Source organism: Argopecten irradians, chromosome 6, assembly GCF_041381155.1.
Source record: "Argopecten irradians isolate NY chromosome 6, Ai_NY, whole genome shotgun sequence".
Taxonomy (NCBI): Eukaryota; Metazoa; Mollusca; class Bivalvia; order Pectinida; family Pectinidae; genus Argopecten; species Argopecten irradians.
Window position 1 is genome coordinate 29,747,713 of NC_091139.1, and position 16,942 is coordinate 29,764,654.

Genomic DNA, 16,942 nt, shown 5'->3' on the forward strand with positions numbered 1-16,942 from the left:
AGGAATACCAATGTGACGAGCCGGCTAGTTTATAGTAGATGTCAGGAATACCAATGTGACGAGCCGGCTAGTTTAGAGTAGATGTCAGGAATACCAATGTGACGAGCCGGCTAGTTTATAGTAGATGTCAGGAATACCAATGTGACGAGCCGGCTAGTTTAGAGTAGATGTCAGGAATACCAATGTGACGAGCCGGCTAGTTTAGAGTAGATGTCAGGAATACCAATGTGACGAGCCGGCTAGTTTAGAGTAGATGTCAGGAATACCAATGTGACGAGCCGGCTAGTTTAGAGTAGATGTCAGGAATACCAATGTGACGAGCCGGCTTGTTTAGAGTAGATGTCAGGAATACCAATGTGACGAGCCGGCTAGTTTAGAGTAGATGTCAGGAATACCAATGTGACGAGCCGGCTAGTTTAGAGTAGATGTCAGGAATACCAATGTGACGAGCCGGCTTGTTTAGAGTAGATGTCAGGAATACCAATGTGACGAGCCGGCTAGTTTAGAGTAGATGTCAGGAATACCAATGTGACGAGCCGGCTTGTTTAGAGTAGATGTCAGGAATACCAATGTGACGAGCCGGCTAGTTTAGAGTAGATGTCAGGAATACCAATGTGACGAGCCGGCTAGTTTAGAGTAGATGTCAGGAATACCAATGTGACGAGCCGGCTAGTTTAGAGTAGATGTCAGGAATACCAATGTGACGAGCCGGCTAGTTTAGAGTAGATGTCAGGAATACCAATGTGACGAGCCGGCTAGTTTAGAGTAGATGTCAGGAATACCAATGTGACGAGCCGGCTAGTTTAGAGTAGATGTCAGGAATACCAATGTGACGAGCCGGCTAGTTTAGAGTAGATGTCAGGAATACCAATGTGACGAGCCGGCTAGTTTAGAGTAGATGTCAGGAATACCAATGTGGCGAGCCGGCTTGTTTATAGTAGATGTCAGGAATACCAATGTGACGAGCCGGCTAGTTTAGAGTAGATGTCAGGAATACCAATGTGACGAGCCGGCTAGTTTATAGTAGATGTCAGGAATACCAATGTGACGAGCCGGCTAGTTTAGAGTAGATGTCAGGAATACCAATGTGACGAGCCGGCTAGTTTAGAGTAGATGTCAGGAATACCAATGTGACGAGCCGGCTAGTTTATAGTAGATGTCAGGAATACCAATGTGACGAGCCGGCTAGTTTAAGTAGATGTCAGGAATACCAATGTGACGAGCCGGCTAGTTTAGAGTAGATGTCAGGAATACCAATGTGACGAGCCGGCTAGTTTATAGTAGATGTCAGGAATACCAATGTGACGAGCCGGCTAGTTTATAGTAGATGTCAGGAATACCAATGTGACGAGCCGGCTAGTTTAGAGTAGATGTCAGGAATACCAATGTGACGAGCCGGCTAGTATATAGTAGATGTCAGGAATACCAATGTGACGAGCCGGCTAGTTTAGAGTAGATGTCAGGAATACCAATGTGACGAGCCGGCTTGTTTAGAGTAGATGTCAGGAATACCAATGTGACGAGCCGGCTAGTTTATAGTAGATGTCAGGAATACCAATGTGACGAGCCGGCTAGTTTAGAGTAGATGTCAGGAAATACCAATGTGACGAGCCGGCTAGTTTAGAGTAGATGTCAGGAATACCAATGTGACGAGCCGGCTAGTTTATAGTAGATGTCAGGAATACCAATGTGACGAGCCGGCTAGTTTAGAGTAGATGTCAGGAATACCAATGTGACGAGCCGGCTAGTTTAGAGTAGATGTCAGGAATACCAATGTGACGAGCCGGCTAGTATATAGTAGATGTCAGGAATACCAATGTGACGAGCCGGCTAGTTTATAGTAGATGTCAGGAATACCAATGTGACGAGCCGGCTAGTTTAGAGTAGATGTCAGGAATACCAATGTGACGACGAGCCGGCTAGTTTATAGTAGATGTCAGGAATACCAATGTGACGAGCCGGCTAGTTTATAGTAGATGTCAGGAATACCAATGTGACGAGCCGGCTAGTTTAGAGTAGATGTCAGGAATACCAATGTGAGGAGCCGGCTTGTTTATAGTAGATGTCAGGAATACCAATGTGACGAGCCGGCTAGTTATAGTAGATGTCAGGAATACCAATGTGACGAGCCGGCTAGTTTAGAGTAGATGTCAGGAATACCAATGTGACGAGCCGGCTAGTAGACGTAGTAGATGTCAGGAAACCAATGTGACGAGCCGGCTAGTTTAGAGTAGATGTCAGGAATACCAATGTGACGAGCCGGCTAGTTTAGAGTAGATGTCAGGAATACCAATGTGACGAGCCGGCTAGTATATAGTAGATGTCAGGAATACCAATGTGACGAGCCGGCTTGTTTAGAGTAGATGTCAGGAATACCAATGTGACGAGCCGGCTAGTTTATAGTAGATGTCAGGAATACCAATGTGACGAGCCGGCTAGTTTAGAGTAGATGTCAGGAATACCAATGTGACGAGCCGGCTAGTATATAGTAGATGTCAGGAATACCAATGTGACGAGCCGGCTAGTTTATAGTAGATGTCAGGAATACCAATGTGACGAGCCGGCTAGTTTATAGTAGATGTCAGGAATACCAATGTGACGAGCCGGCTAGTTATAAGAGTAGATGTCAGGAATACCAATGTGACGAGCCGGCTAGTTTAGAGTAGATGTCAGGAATACCAATGTGACGAGCCGGCTAGTTTATAGTAGATGTCAGGAATACCAATGTGACGAGCCGGCTAGTTTAGAGTAGATGTCAGGAATACCAATGTGACGAGCCGGCTAGTTTATAGTAGATGTCAGGAATACCAATGTGACGAGCCGGCTAGTTTATAGTAGATGTCAGGAATACCAATGTGACGAGCCGGCTTGTTTAGAGTAGATGTCAGGAATACCAATGTGACGAGCCGGCTAGTTTAAGTAGATGTCAGGAATACCAATGTGACGAGCCGGCTAGTTTAGAGTAGATGTCAGGAATACCAATGTGACGAGCCGGCTAGTTTATAGTAGATGTCAGGAATACCAATGTGACGAGCCGGCTAGTTTAGAGTAGATGTCAGGAATACCAATGTGACGAGCCGGCTAGTTTAGAGTAGATGTCAGGAATACCAATGTGGCGAGCCGGCTTGTTTATAGTAGATGTCAGGAATACCAATGTGACGAGCCGGCTAGTTTAGAGTAGATGTCAGGAATACCAATGTGACGAGCCGGCTAGTTTATAGTAGATGTCAGGAATACCAATGTGACGAGCCGGCTAGTTTAGAGTAGATGTCAGGAATACCAATGTGACGAGCCGGCTTGTTTAGAGTAGATGTCAGGAATACCAATGTGACGAGCCGGCTAGTTTAGAGTAGATGTCAGGAATACCAATGTGACGAGCCGGCTAGTTTAGAGTAGATGTCAGGAATACCAATGTGACGAGTCGGCTTGTTTAGAGTAGATGTCAGGAATACCAATGTGACGAGCCGGCTAGTTTAGAGTAGATGTCAGGAATACCAATGTGACGAGCCGGCTAGTATATAGTAGATGTCAGGAATACCAATGTGACGAGCCGGCTAGTTTAGAGTAGATGTCAGGAATACCAATGTGACGAGCCGGCTAGTTTAGAGTAGATGTCAGGAATACCAATGTGACGAGCCGGCTAGTTTAGAGTAGATGTCAGGAATACCAATGTGACGAGCCGGCTAGTTTATAGTAGATGTCAGGAATACCAATGTGACGAGCCGGCTTGTTTAGAGTAGATGTCAGGAATACCAATGTGACGAGCCGGCTTGTTTATAGTAGATGTCAGGAATACCAATGTGACGAGCCGGCTAGTTTAGAGTAGATGTCAGGAATACCAATGTGACGAGCCGGCTAGTTTATAGTAGATGTCAGGAATACCAATGTGACGAGCCGGCTAGTTTAGAGTAGATGTCAGGAATACCAATGTGACGAGCCGGCTAGTTTAGAGTAGATGTCAGGAATACCAATGTGACGAGCCGGCTAGTTTAGAGTAGATGTCAGGAATACCAATGTGACGAGCCGGCTAGTTTATAGTAGATGTCAGGAATACCAATGTGACGAGCCGGCTAGTTTTATAGTAGATGTCAGGAATACCAATGTGACGAGCCGTCTAGTTTATAGTAGATGTCAGGAATACCAATGTGACGAGCCGGCTAGTTTAGAGTAGATGTCAGGAATACCAATGTGACGAGCCGGCTTGTTTAGAGTAGATGTCAGGAATACCAATGTGACGAGCCGGCTAGTATATAGTAGATGTCAGGAATACCAATGTGAGAGCCGGCTAGTAATAGATGTCAGGAATACCAATGTGCGAGCCGGCTAGTTTATAGTAGATGTCAGGAATACCAATGTGACGAGCCGGCTAGTTTATAGTAGATGTCAGGAATACCAATGTGACGAGCCGGCTAGTTTAGAGTAGATGTCAGGAATACCAATGTGACGAGCCGGCTAGTTTATAGTAGATGTCAGGAATACCAATGTGACGAGCCGGCTAGTTTAGAGTAGATGTCAGGAATACCAATGTGACGAGCCGGCTAGTTTATAGTAGATGTCAGGAATACCAATGTGACGAGCCGGCTAGTTTAGAGTAGATGTCAGGAATACCAATGTGACGAGCCGGCTAGTTTAGAGTAGATGTCAGGAATACCAATGTGACGAGCCGGCTAGTTTAGAGTAGATGTCAGGAATACCAATGTGACGAGCCGGCTAGTTATAAGTAGATGTCAGGAATACCAATGTGACGAGCCGGCTAGTTTATAGTAGATGTCAGGAATACCAATGTGACGAGCCGGCTAGTTTAGAGTAGATGTCAGGAATACCAATGTGACGAGCCGGCTAGTTTATAGTAGATGTCAGGAATACCAATGTGAGAAACATGGAGCCGGCTAGTTTATAGTAGATGTCAGGAATACCAATGTGACGAGCCGGCTAGTTTAGAGTAGATGTCAGGAATACCAATGTGACGAGCCGGCTAGTTTAAGTAGATGTCAGGAATACCAATGTGACGAGCCGGCTAGTTTAAGTAGATGTCAGGAATACCAATGTGACGAGCCGGCTAGTTTATAGTAGATGTCAGGAATACCAATGTGAGGAGCCGGCTTGTTTAGAGTAGATGTCAGGAATACCAATGTGACGAGCCGGCTAGTTTAGAGTAGATGTCAGGAATACCAATGTGACGAGCCGGCTAGTTTATAGTAGATGTCAGGAATACCAATGTGACGAGCCGGCTAGTTTAGAGTAGATGTCAGGAATACCAATGTGACGAGCCGGCTAGTATATAGTAGATGTCAGGAATACCAATGTGACGAGCCGGCTAGTTTAGAGTAGATGTCAGGAATACCAATGTGACGAGCCGGCTAGTTTATAGTAGATGTCAGGAATACCAATGTGACGAGCCGGCTAGTTTAGAGTAGATGTCAGGAATACCAATGTGACGAGCCGGCTAGTTTAGAGTAGATGTCAGGAATACCAATGTGACGAGCCGGCTAGTTAGTTTAGAGTAGATGTCAGGAATACCAATGTGACGAGCCGGCTTGTTTAGAGTAGAGTCAGAATCAGAATACCAATGTGACGAGCCGGCTAGTATATAGTAGATGTCAGGAATACCAATGTGACGAGCCGGCTAGTTTATAGTAGATGTCAGGAATACCAATGTGACGAGCCGTCTAGTTTATAGTAGATGTCAGGAATACCAATGTGACGAGCCGGCTAGTTTATAGTAGATGTCAGGAATACCAATGTGACGAGCCGGCTAGTTTAGAGTAGATGTCAGGAATACCAATGTGACGAGCCGGCTAGTTTATAGTAGATGTCAGGAATACCAATGTGACGAGCCGGCTAGTTTATAGTAGATGTCAGGAATACCAATGTGACGAGCCGGCTAGTTTAGAGTAGATGTCAGGAATACCAATGTGACGAGCCGGCTAGTTTAGAGTAGATGTCAGGAATACCAATGTGACGAGCCGGCTAGTTTATAGTAGATGTCAGGAATACCAATGTGACGAGCCGGCTAGTTTATAGTAGATGTCAGGAATACCAATGTGACGAGCCGGCTAGTTTAGAGTAGATGTCAGGAATACCAATGTGACGAGCCGGCTAGTTTTAGAGTAGATGTCAGGAATACCAATGTGACGAGCCGGCTAGTTTAGAGTAGATGTCAGGAATACCAATGTGACGAGCCGGCTAGTTTAGAGTAGATGTCAGGAATACCAATGTGACGAGCCGGCTAGTTTAGAGTAGATGTCAGGAATACCAATGTGACGAGCCGGCTAGTTTATAGTAGATGTCAGGAATACCAATGTGACGAGCCGGCTAGTTTAGAGTAGATGTCAGGAATACCAATGTGACGAGCCGGCTAGTTTAGAGTAGATGTCAGGAATACCAATGTGACGAGCCGGCTAGTTTAGAGTAGATGTCAGGAATACCAATGTGACGAGCCGGCTAGTTTAAGTAGATGTCAGGAATACCAATGTGACGAGCCGGCTAGTTTAGAGTAGATGTCAGGAATACCAATGTGACGAGCCGGCTAGTTTAGAGTAGATGTCAGGAATACCAATGTGACGAGCCGGCTTGTTTAGAGTAGATGTCAGGAATACCAATGTGACGAGCCGGCTAGTTTAGAGTAGATGTCAGGAATACCAATGTGACGAGCCGGCTAGTTTAGAGTAGATGTCAGGAATACCAATGTGACGAGCCGGCTTGTTTATAGTAGATGTCAGGAATACCAATGTGACGAGCCGGCTAGTTTAGAGTAGATGTCAGGAATACCAATGTGACGAGCCGGCTAGTTTATAGTAGATGTCAGATGTCAGGAAGAAACCAATGTGACGAGCCGGCTAGTTTAAGTAGATGTCAGGAATACCAATGTGACGAGCCGGTTAGTAGTAGATAGATGTCAGGAATACCAATGTGACGAGCCGGCTAGTTTAGAGTAGATGTCAGGAATACCAATGTGAGAGCCGGCTTGTTTAGAGTAGATGTCAGGAATACCAATGTGACGAGCCGGCTAGTTTAGAGTAGATGTCAGGAATACCAATGTGACGAGTCGGCTAGTTTAGAGTAGATGTCAGGAATACCAATGTGACGAGCCGGCTTGTTTAGAGTAGATGTCAGGAATACCAATGTGACGAGCCGGCTAGTTTATAGTAGATGTCAGGAATACCAATGTGACGAGCCGGCTTGTTTAGAGTAGATGTCAGGAATACCAATGTGACGAGCCGGCTTGTTTAGAGTAGATGTCAGGAATACCAATGTGGCGAGCCGGCTTGTTTAGAGTAGATGTCAGGAATACCAATGTGACGAGCCGTCTAGTTTATAGTAGATGTCAGGAATACCAATGTGACGAGCCGGCTAGTTTAAGTAGATGTCAGGAATACCAATGTGACGAGCCGGCTTGTTTAGAGTAGATGTCAGGAATACCAATGTGACGAGCCGGCTTAGTTTAAGTAGATGTCAGGAATACCAATGTGACGAGCCGGCTAGTATAGAGTAGATGTCAGGAAACCAATACGACGAGCCGTCTAGTTTATAGTAGATGTCAGGAATACCAATGTGAGGAGCCGGCTAGTTTATAGTAGATGTCAGGAATACCAATGTGACGAGCCGGCTAGTATATAGTAGATGTCAGGAATACCAATGTGACGAGCCGGCTAGTTTATAGTAGATGTCAGGAATACCAATGTGACGAGCCGTCCTAGTTTAGAGTAGATGTCAGGAATACCAATGTGACGAGCCGGCTAGTTTAGAGTAGATGTCAGGAATACAATGTGACAGCCAAGTAATGTCGGAACAATGACGAGCCGGCTAGTTTAGAGTAGATGTCAGGAATACCAATGTGACGAGCCGGCTAGTTTAGAGTAGATGTCAGGAATACCAATGTGACGAGCCGGCTAGTTTAGAGTAGATGTCAGGAATACCAATGTGACGAGCCGGCTTGTTTAGAGTAGATGTCAGGAATACCAATGTGACGAGCCGGCTTGTTTAGAGTAGATGTCAGGAATACCAATGTGACGAGCCGGCTAGTTTAGAGTAGATGTCAGGAATACCAATGTGACGAGCCGGCTAGTTTAGAGTAGATGTCAGGAATACCAATGTGACGAGCCGGCTTGTTTAGAGTAGATGTCAGGAATACCAATCCGACGAGCCGTCTAGTTTATAGTAGATGTCAGGAATACCAATGTGACGAGCCGGCTTGTTTAGAGTAGATGTCAGGAACACCAATCCGACGAGCCGTCTAGTTTATAGTAGATGTCAGGAATACCAATGTGAGGAGCCGGCTAGTTTAGAGTAGATGTCAGGAACACCAATCCGACGAGCCGTCTAGTTTATAGTAGATGTCAGGAATACCAATGTGAGGAGCCGGCTTGTTTAGAGTAGATGTCAGGAACACCAATCCGACGAGCCGTCTAGTATATAGTAGATGTCAGGAATACCAATGTGAGGAGCCGGCTAGTTTAGAGTAGATGTCAGGAATACCAATACGACGAGCCGTCTAGTTTAGAGTAGATGTCAGGAATACCAATGTGACGAGTCGGCTTGTTTAGAGTAGATGTCAGGAATACCAATGTGGCGAGCCGGCTAGTTGATAGTAGATGTCAGAGGGAGGGAGTGGGGGAAGAGAGCACTGTTGAATATCTGAACTGTCTCAAATGTTATTTCTGACACCGGCGTTGGTCGAGGTGAAAGGGCCACTACCTTTCCGAAACGGCTTTTAATACCGCGCGGTAGTTGAATGTCACTGCGCCAGGCGGCAAAACAGCGAACTGAATACCCACTGTTATCATATATTAGACAGGAAATCTTGCATATGTTTGGTGTGGGCCATGGATATATATTTATATATCATATGCTATTAATGTTTTTAGAAACCTTTAAATTTTGCTCCGGAAAGGTAGCCGGCCTTTAACACGTCATTTAAAAAATTGAAGTCAGGAATTAAAATTAAATTTATTTTGATTTTGGACGGGATGACAAAACAATTGTACGTTATATATGCTTTTTCAGGTAATGGTCAAAACGCTTAAAACCCAACTACGGGGCGCCGATTGGGACTTTACCTTTTTGTAATCAAAATCAATTTTGTATACACTAAATTGAATTCTGTCATGGCGAAATCATTTTCGTCTTACAAAATTATCTTTCAGCACACAAAATTCATTTTTGTCTCCACAAAATTCATTTCTGTCATGACGAAATTCTTTTTTGTGGACAAAATTGAGTTTTGTTAGACAAAAGTGAAAATTAAACACAAAATTCATTTTAGTCATGACGAAATTCATTTTTGTGCACGAAATTGAGTTTTGTAAGACTAAAGTGTAAATTGAACACAAAGTTTAATTTTGTGTCACAAAAGTCAATTTTATCACCGAATCAAAATCTGGGTACAGTGAAATGCGTTCAAGCGTCCGGAATTGCCTTTCGGATCGTTCAAACCACAAATCACGTGAATAGTTTCAACCAGTCGTACGCGCGTTTATCGGCTCGGGAATAGCGTCAGTCAAACTGTGGGCGGAGTTTAGTAACAGCGATAATCTAACTGAGGGCGGAGTTTACCTGTTATAGCTGTTACACATTCAAAAACTTTCGTAATTTCAATCATTAATACCGCAACAATTAAAAACAGCATTACGTGTATGGATATAGTCATAACCTACAGGTACATAGCCATAGTCACAGGTTAAAGTGAGTGGAAGTTTGGTATTTGGTATCTTAACTTAATAATACTATTTTATTTGAAATCAAATGAGCTAGAGGGTCGTTACTTTATACATGTACATGTATATTCCAAACGTCAAATTATGCTTTCTTGAACTACAATAGAGGGTTTTTAGACACAACTTATCATAGGTTTGAATAGAAATCTACATATTTATAAGCATACTTTTAAACATTACGATTCAAACAACTACCCAACCGACCCTAATTTTTTACCCCCGACCCTGATTTTTTTTCTGTACCTAAAGGGATACTCCAATTAATAGTTTTACTCTAGGCCAATCTAATCTGTTAATACCTTCTTCATTAGTCAAATCTCCAATTATTCATTGTTAAATAAAGAGTGAAGAGTAAAAGACACTAATGTTTAATCATTTTATTGATAAATAGGAGTCATATATCTGTTTAGTAAACAGCTCGCTATTGCATCTGAACTTGACAAATAAATATATAAATATATATAAAAAATTTTAAAAAAATCGCTACCTACCGACCCTATTTTTTTTGCCAATGTAACCCTAAACAAATATATTTTTTGAGCTTATATATACAGCTACAACCGTGTATGTTCCAGGGAACGTTTTACGAAGCTATCAAGATATAGTGTTGTTGTCTTTCGATGGTTATATGGTACTATTGAATTAAAAAAAAACATGTTTAAACCTTTTATCTCCAAGTGTATGCTAACAAATCTTTGGTACAAAGGTGTGACCAAGTCAAATCAGTAGATTTCTTTGAAGTCAACATTGTTTGCGCTACATTACATGGAGTCTAACCAATCGAGGTAACTTCCCAGAGATTTCATTGGCTGTCGTAACAGAATGTTACAACATTTGAGGGAGGAGTCTAATCCGGACGCTTGAACGCAGTTCACTGTATATGCAAATGAACTGTCTCATCATGATTTTGTGACGTGGCCTCTAACTGAATATAGTGACCGTTGGTATGGCATGCGCACACGGTGTTACATTATGTATTATATAATGGAAAGGCTGCAAGCTCTTTTGGAGAAAGCACATGTGTTTTTGTCATTCTTGTGAATGTTAAATATACTAACTTTAATCAGCAGATTATGTCATGACTTCTTGTGAAAGGCGCATGCTCTGGAATATCATTTATTAGGCTTAGTAGAAGGGGAGGGAGGTTACGATATAAAGTACAGACTGATTACGTACATACAGAAATAGATACGCTATGGAAAAAAGTCTTTCAAGGAAATGCACATGAATTGTCATAAGCGTAATGATTACGTACATATTCAACAAATATTCTTTCACTATCACAACTTTCAAGTCCGGTTACCTTTCGCCAAATATTGAGCGAACTGTAATTGTTTCAACCAATCGGTTAGCAGCTTACAAGTAAAGGTCAAACATGGACTCATTTGCATACTTAACTGACGAAAATGAATTCTGTCGAGACGAAATTGAATTCCATCGAGACGAAATTGAATTTCGTCGAGACGAAATTGAAATCTGTCCACAAAAATGAAATTTGTCAACAAAATTTAGTTTCTGTCATAACGGAAACGAAGTTGTCATAAAAAAACATTTTTTTGTAAGACGAAAGTGATTTTGTTACGAGAGATTTCATTTTCGTGTCACGAAATTAAATTTTGTCTACAAAATTGAATTTCGTTATGACTTTTGTCCACTGAAAGATTGTTTGTATAACAAAACTTATTTTTGTAATATGTTATATATTTTGTTAATCTGAACTCATTTTTGTTGAACAAAATTCATTTTGTCTACACAAAATTGGATTTCGTGTACAAAATCACAAGTGTCCCATTTGGCGCCCCGTACCAACCCATAAAACTTAGAATTAAATTACTTATCTTTGGCTGGGAAACTGTGAAAATAGTTTTAGCCATAGATTATCCCTGACGCTGGAAAAATGGATGTGGACTCCAAAAATAAAATGCTAGAAATCCTTGGGATTCAATACGACATTATTCAAAATGCAAGAATTACAAGCAACAATTTGTATATTACGCCGCTTGAAGTTTACACAAAAAGAATGTGTTTAGCACTGTGCAATGTCACTGTTGTTAATTTATAGTAGAACATCGCTGACATGTATATCTTATGTTTTTAAAACGTTCGTGTTACTAAATCACGGCGAAATTCATTAAACAGTATAAGACACTGACTTCCGGTATCGCACGCGCAATTTGAATCTGCGCATAGCGGATGTACACAGACTCCACATCCGACAAGGAAAATAATAGTGCGAGAATGGGGTACATGGTAACCATTTTCTCCTCGTCCACTACTGGGACTGATGTTGTTTTTGAGATAAACAGTTTTGATATGAGTAATTAGATACAATAAAATATAAGAAGCCACGAAATGTTGAAAGGTCTTAATAGATCATCGCTATAAATTTTTCATGCACAAGTAGCTTCCAAGTAAAGTTTTTAATGGGACGTCGCTATCCTCTATGCCCAAGAGATAACTTTAACTATGGTTGTATACATATATATCAACAAAGCTACCCCTAGAATACCGAGGATGGGGAACCAACTTAATGACTTTTTCATGTTTTAATCCACCAACCTTGACGTTTGACGATTTCCTGCTGTAGTTTTCTCCTGTGTTTTAGATTTAAAAAAGATAGCTGCACCGTATTGTTGGATCTAACATCAAAGAAGTAATTCTGATAACCCTGGTATCTATCTGCAGATGTCTGTAACAGATCAAAAGAATAAAAAATAACAAAGTCAGTGAATCCGCAATACCCGGATATTTCCGTAAACTGTGAAACATAACTGATCTTTAAAGATTCTACACTGCTGACGAATAACATTTTCACCTCTATTAAAAACAGAGGCACATGAATTAGCATTCATCTTTTCTGTTAATAAAGCCCGCATATACAGGATTACTAGTAAACATCAGGTATTGTTCAAATGATAAGTATCGTTTAGGCTCTGTCGACGGTGGAGCATCTTTGAGATATTAAGTAACTCATAATTATACCATGGATCAAATACATAGACTTTGTATTTAGATTGACTATGTCTTCAGATGACTTCTTCTAGCTTGGCGGATTTGGTACGATGGTTATATTCGAAAGTTGCTAACATCGCTTTGGATTAACGTTCGGGGTTTGAGTTCGAACCCGCGTTCCAGGTATTGACCAAAAGTCGGTGGTTTTTCTCCGGTTACTACGGCTTTCTGCCATCTGATAATCATGGCACGTTCTTAAATGACAACGACTGTAAATAGACCGTTAAAGTAAACATGGTTTCGATTTACATATTCCTAGGGAAGTGTGTATTACAGGACAAAAACGATTATTACACAGTGCAGTATAATCATCACTTGACAACTCAAGTTGTTCAGACTTCCAAGATTATTTGCATTTAGATGTTGACAAAGGTTAATAAAGCGATATTAAAACATCGGATAATAATTTAATTTTTGCTTGTAACACGCATTTTACAAGACATTATTACCAATTGAGGTGAATCCATAATTTAAAAAAAAATATTTCTGCGAAGGTACTAATTATTAGGTATTAATTTGTAGCGAACCAATATTTTCGAAAACAATAATTTTTTATCAATGAACGTGCATGTCAAATTTTAAAGTTATTTAAGCAATTAAATTGCCTTCTTTGGGGGATTTATGGTCATCTAGTTCTCTCATAATTGCCGACAAATTGAATAACGCACGTAAGATATATTTGTTACTTTCTGAGAAATAGTGATAAAAAGTTAAATAGTCCAAACCTACAAATGTCAGACATGTTTGGAGCGGACCAACAAAGTGAATATATTAGGGGGAAAAGGGAGCTAAAACCTAAAACTTACAGTCAAACTTGGTTGATACGAACTCGGATAATACGACAACCCGGCTTAATACGAAGTACTTAACCAAATTCCCTCTTTATCTATGTTAAAAAAACTCGGAAAATTCGAATAAGGAAAACTCGCAAACTCGCTTAATACGAAGTACATGTTTGGTCCGAATGACAAAAATCCTACATAGAATGCTCGTATAATACGAAATGAGATTTTTTTGTAAGTAATAGATTGCCGAAAATGCCGATTTAAAAACAAAGCTGGCGTCAGCTCTTTTGGAGAAATAGAAGTAAAACAATCTAAGATGGTCCTCTATCAGTCACGATGATTTCTAATTTCTAATTTAGTCCCAAAATGCAACAAAAACATGAAGTACCCCGATTGCTATGTGGCAATGAAAGCAACCCTGTAGTATCGAGGCTGATCTTGGGACCAATATAAATCTATTGGGATTTCTGGGTGGGGGGGGTATGCAACAGTACTTAGAGGAGAGGCGATAGCAAAATTTTATAAGTCAAGGGGGGGGGGGTATACAACAGTTGTTAGAGGAGAGGCGATAGCAAAATTTTATAAGTCAAAAGGGGGGGGTATACAACAGTACTAAGAGGAGAGGCGATAGCAAATTTTATAAGTCAAAGGGAGGGGGGATACAACAGTACTAAGAGGAGAGGCGATAGCAAATTTTATAAGTCAAAGGGAGGGGGGATACAACAGTACTCAGAGGAGAGGCGATAGCAAATTTTATAAGTCAAAGACGGCTCTCATCCCTGTAGCTTTCGGATCTACCTGAATATATGCTACTGGCACAACAAAAGAACTTTAAGGGAACCTACTTATACTACCTTCAGGTAATAGATGAGAATCAGCAAAGGCAACATTTAATAGTCAAAATCTACGATGGCGACCTCGAAAATTCAACAGACACAATATATCGATGAAAATTGATAAAGATTTATTCAGTAGTGTCACAGAAAATGTGTTTACGGATTGACCTTCGACAGATCACGGACGAAGTGCAAACCATGCCGAGATGGTATTATCAACTTAGTATCTGATACATCGCTTCCTTTCTCAATCATTTTACGGAACAAGAGAAAGAGATAAAAAAGATTGATGCCAAAAATTGAATGCGTTCTATATCCGTACATGGAAATATGGATAATTTCCCTCCTTTTCCCTTCGAATTATAAAAATCTTCGATTGCTAAAATACCTATTTATTCAATAAAACAGATTTTGCATTTTAAATTAATCTCCCATGTTAGAGACGAATTTGATATTTGACATTTTTCTTTTATTTCTTCTTTTCCATTATTTTCAGAACGAAATCGGCTTAACAAGGAACCAAGAAAACTCTGTTTAGGAAACTGAAAATGGATCAAGATAGTGGTAGCGGGTATGTATAATGCGTTTACTTAAGACCAAGGGCAACCTATATATGTTCGAGAAAGACTCTTTGATACTTTCTGAGAAACAACTAAGATAATCTTAAATTGTTAATATCTAAGATGACGGAATGTTGCCTCTTTTGTTTTTCGGGTGTACCCCAAAATGCAATGTGCATGGCTATGCACCATGGAAGAAAAATGTCACGGACGACTGGCGATTGGAATAGCCCGTCCTGGTTCGCGGAACAGTTAGGTTCTATGATGTGCCCACTCGAAGTTTCTTGGCATTCAGCTGTGTAAATCAGTGACAAGGAAGACAACTCTCGTTTGGAGATTGCAAGTTAAGCTAAAGGCATACAGGCTAAGACGTTTGGGGTCCTGGAACATTTTATTCATATTTGGTTTGTTGTGTGATCCCTTTTGGAATTTTCAGAATATCCAGGAGGGAAAGGCAGCGAGTAATTACATTTTGTAGTCGTTAAACTAAAATAGGTACGCATTGCCTTATAACCATCAAAAACCTTATATATTCCTTGACACCATAATGTTATCAAAATTTAACATTGGTTCCATTCAAGGACTAATATTTCACCACATTATTGTCAAACTTTAGTTTTGTTGCGTTACTGAACTCAATTTCACCACATAGTTGTCAAACTTTAGTATTATTGCGTTACTTGACTAAATTTCAACACATTGTTGTCCTTTAGCATTGTTGTGTTACTGAACTTAATTTCACCACATTGTTGTCAATTTTCGTATTGTTGCGTTACTCGACTAAATTTCACCACATTGTTGTCAAACTTTTTAGCATTTTTGCGTTACTGGACTAAATTTCACCACATTGTTGTCGAACTTCAGCATTGTTGCGTTACTGGACTAAATTTCACCACATTGTTGTCAAACTTCAGCATTGTTGCGTTACTGGACTAAATTTCACCACATTGTTGTCAAACTTCAGCATTGTTACGTTACTGGACTAAATTTCACCACATTGTTGTCAAACTTCAGCATTGTTGTGTTACTGGACTAAATTTCACCACATTGTTGTCAAACTTTAGCATTGTTGGGTTACTGGACTAAATTTCACCACATTGTTGTCGAACTTTAGTATTGTTGGGTTACTGGACTAAATTTCACCACATTGTTGTCGAACTTTAGTATTGTTGTGTTACTGGACTTAATTTCACCACATTGTTGTCAAACTTCAGCATTGTTACGTTACTGGACTAAATTTCACCACATTGTTGTCAAACTTCAGCATTGTTGCGTTACTGGACTTAATTTCACCACATTGTTGTCAAACTTTCAGCATTGTTGCGTTACTGGACTAAATTTCACCACATTGTTGTCAAACTTTCAGCATTGTTACGTTACTGGACTAAATTTCACCACATCATTGTCAAACTTCAGCATTGTTGTGTTACTGGACTTAATTTCACCACATTGTTGTCAAACTTCAGTATTGTTACGTTACTGGACTAAATTTCACCACATCATTGTCAAACTTCAGCATTGTTGCGTTACTGGACTTAATTTCACCACATTGTTGTCAAACTTTCAGCATTGTTGCGTTACTGGACTAAATTTCACCACATTGTTGTCAAACTTTCAGCATTGTTTCGGTACTGGACTTAATTTCAGCACCATGTTGTCAAACTTCAGTATTGTTGGGTTACTGGACTAAATTTCACCATATTGTGTCAAACATCAGCATTGTTGTGTTACTGGACTTAATTTCACCACATTGTGTCAAACATCAGCATTGTTTCGTTACTGGACTTAATTTCACTACATTGTTGTCAAACTTCAGCTTTATTGGGTTACTGGACTTAATTTCACCACATTGATTTCAAACTTCAGCATTGTTGCGTTTCTGGACTAAAGGAGGGGTATCACTTTGGGCCGTTTTACGGCCACTCAGTAATAAGCAAATAATTTAGCATGAAGATGCATTAGGGTCAGCTGCATATCCGATTTTTTTTTCGCTCTTGGTAATTTCAGAGGTCAAAGATCAAAGGGTCAAATTA

General features: G+C 40.6%; 1 protein-coding gene across 5 annotated transcripts in view; it reads right to left on the reverse strand.

The window, feature by feature from the left end:
- The window catches only part of LOC138325578 (uncharacterized), a 50,556-nt gene that overhangs the window by 4,028 nt on the left and 29,586 nt on the right, over positions 1-16,942 (reverse strand). For all 5 annotated transcript variants that reach the window (XM_069271345.1, XM_069271340.1, XM_069271341.1 and 2 more), the window contains one exon: positions 12,276-12,405. In XM_069271345.1, coding sequence (XP_069127446.1) covers positions 12,276-12,405 — 130 coding nt within the window. The remainder of the gene's footprint in view (positions 1-12,275; positions 12,406-16,942) is intronic.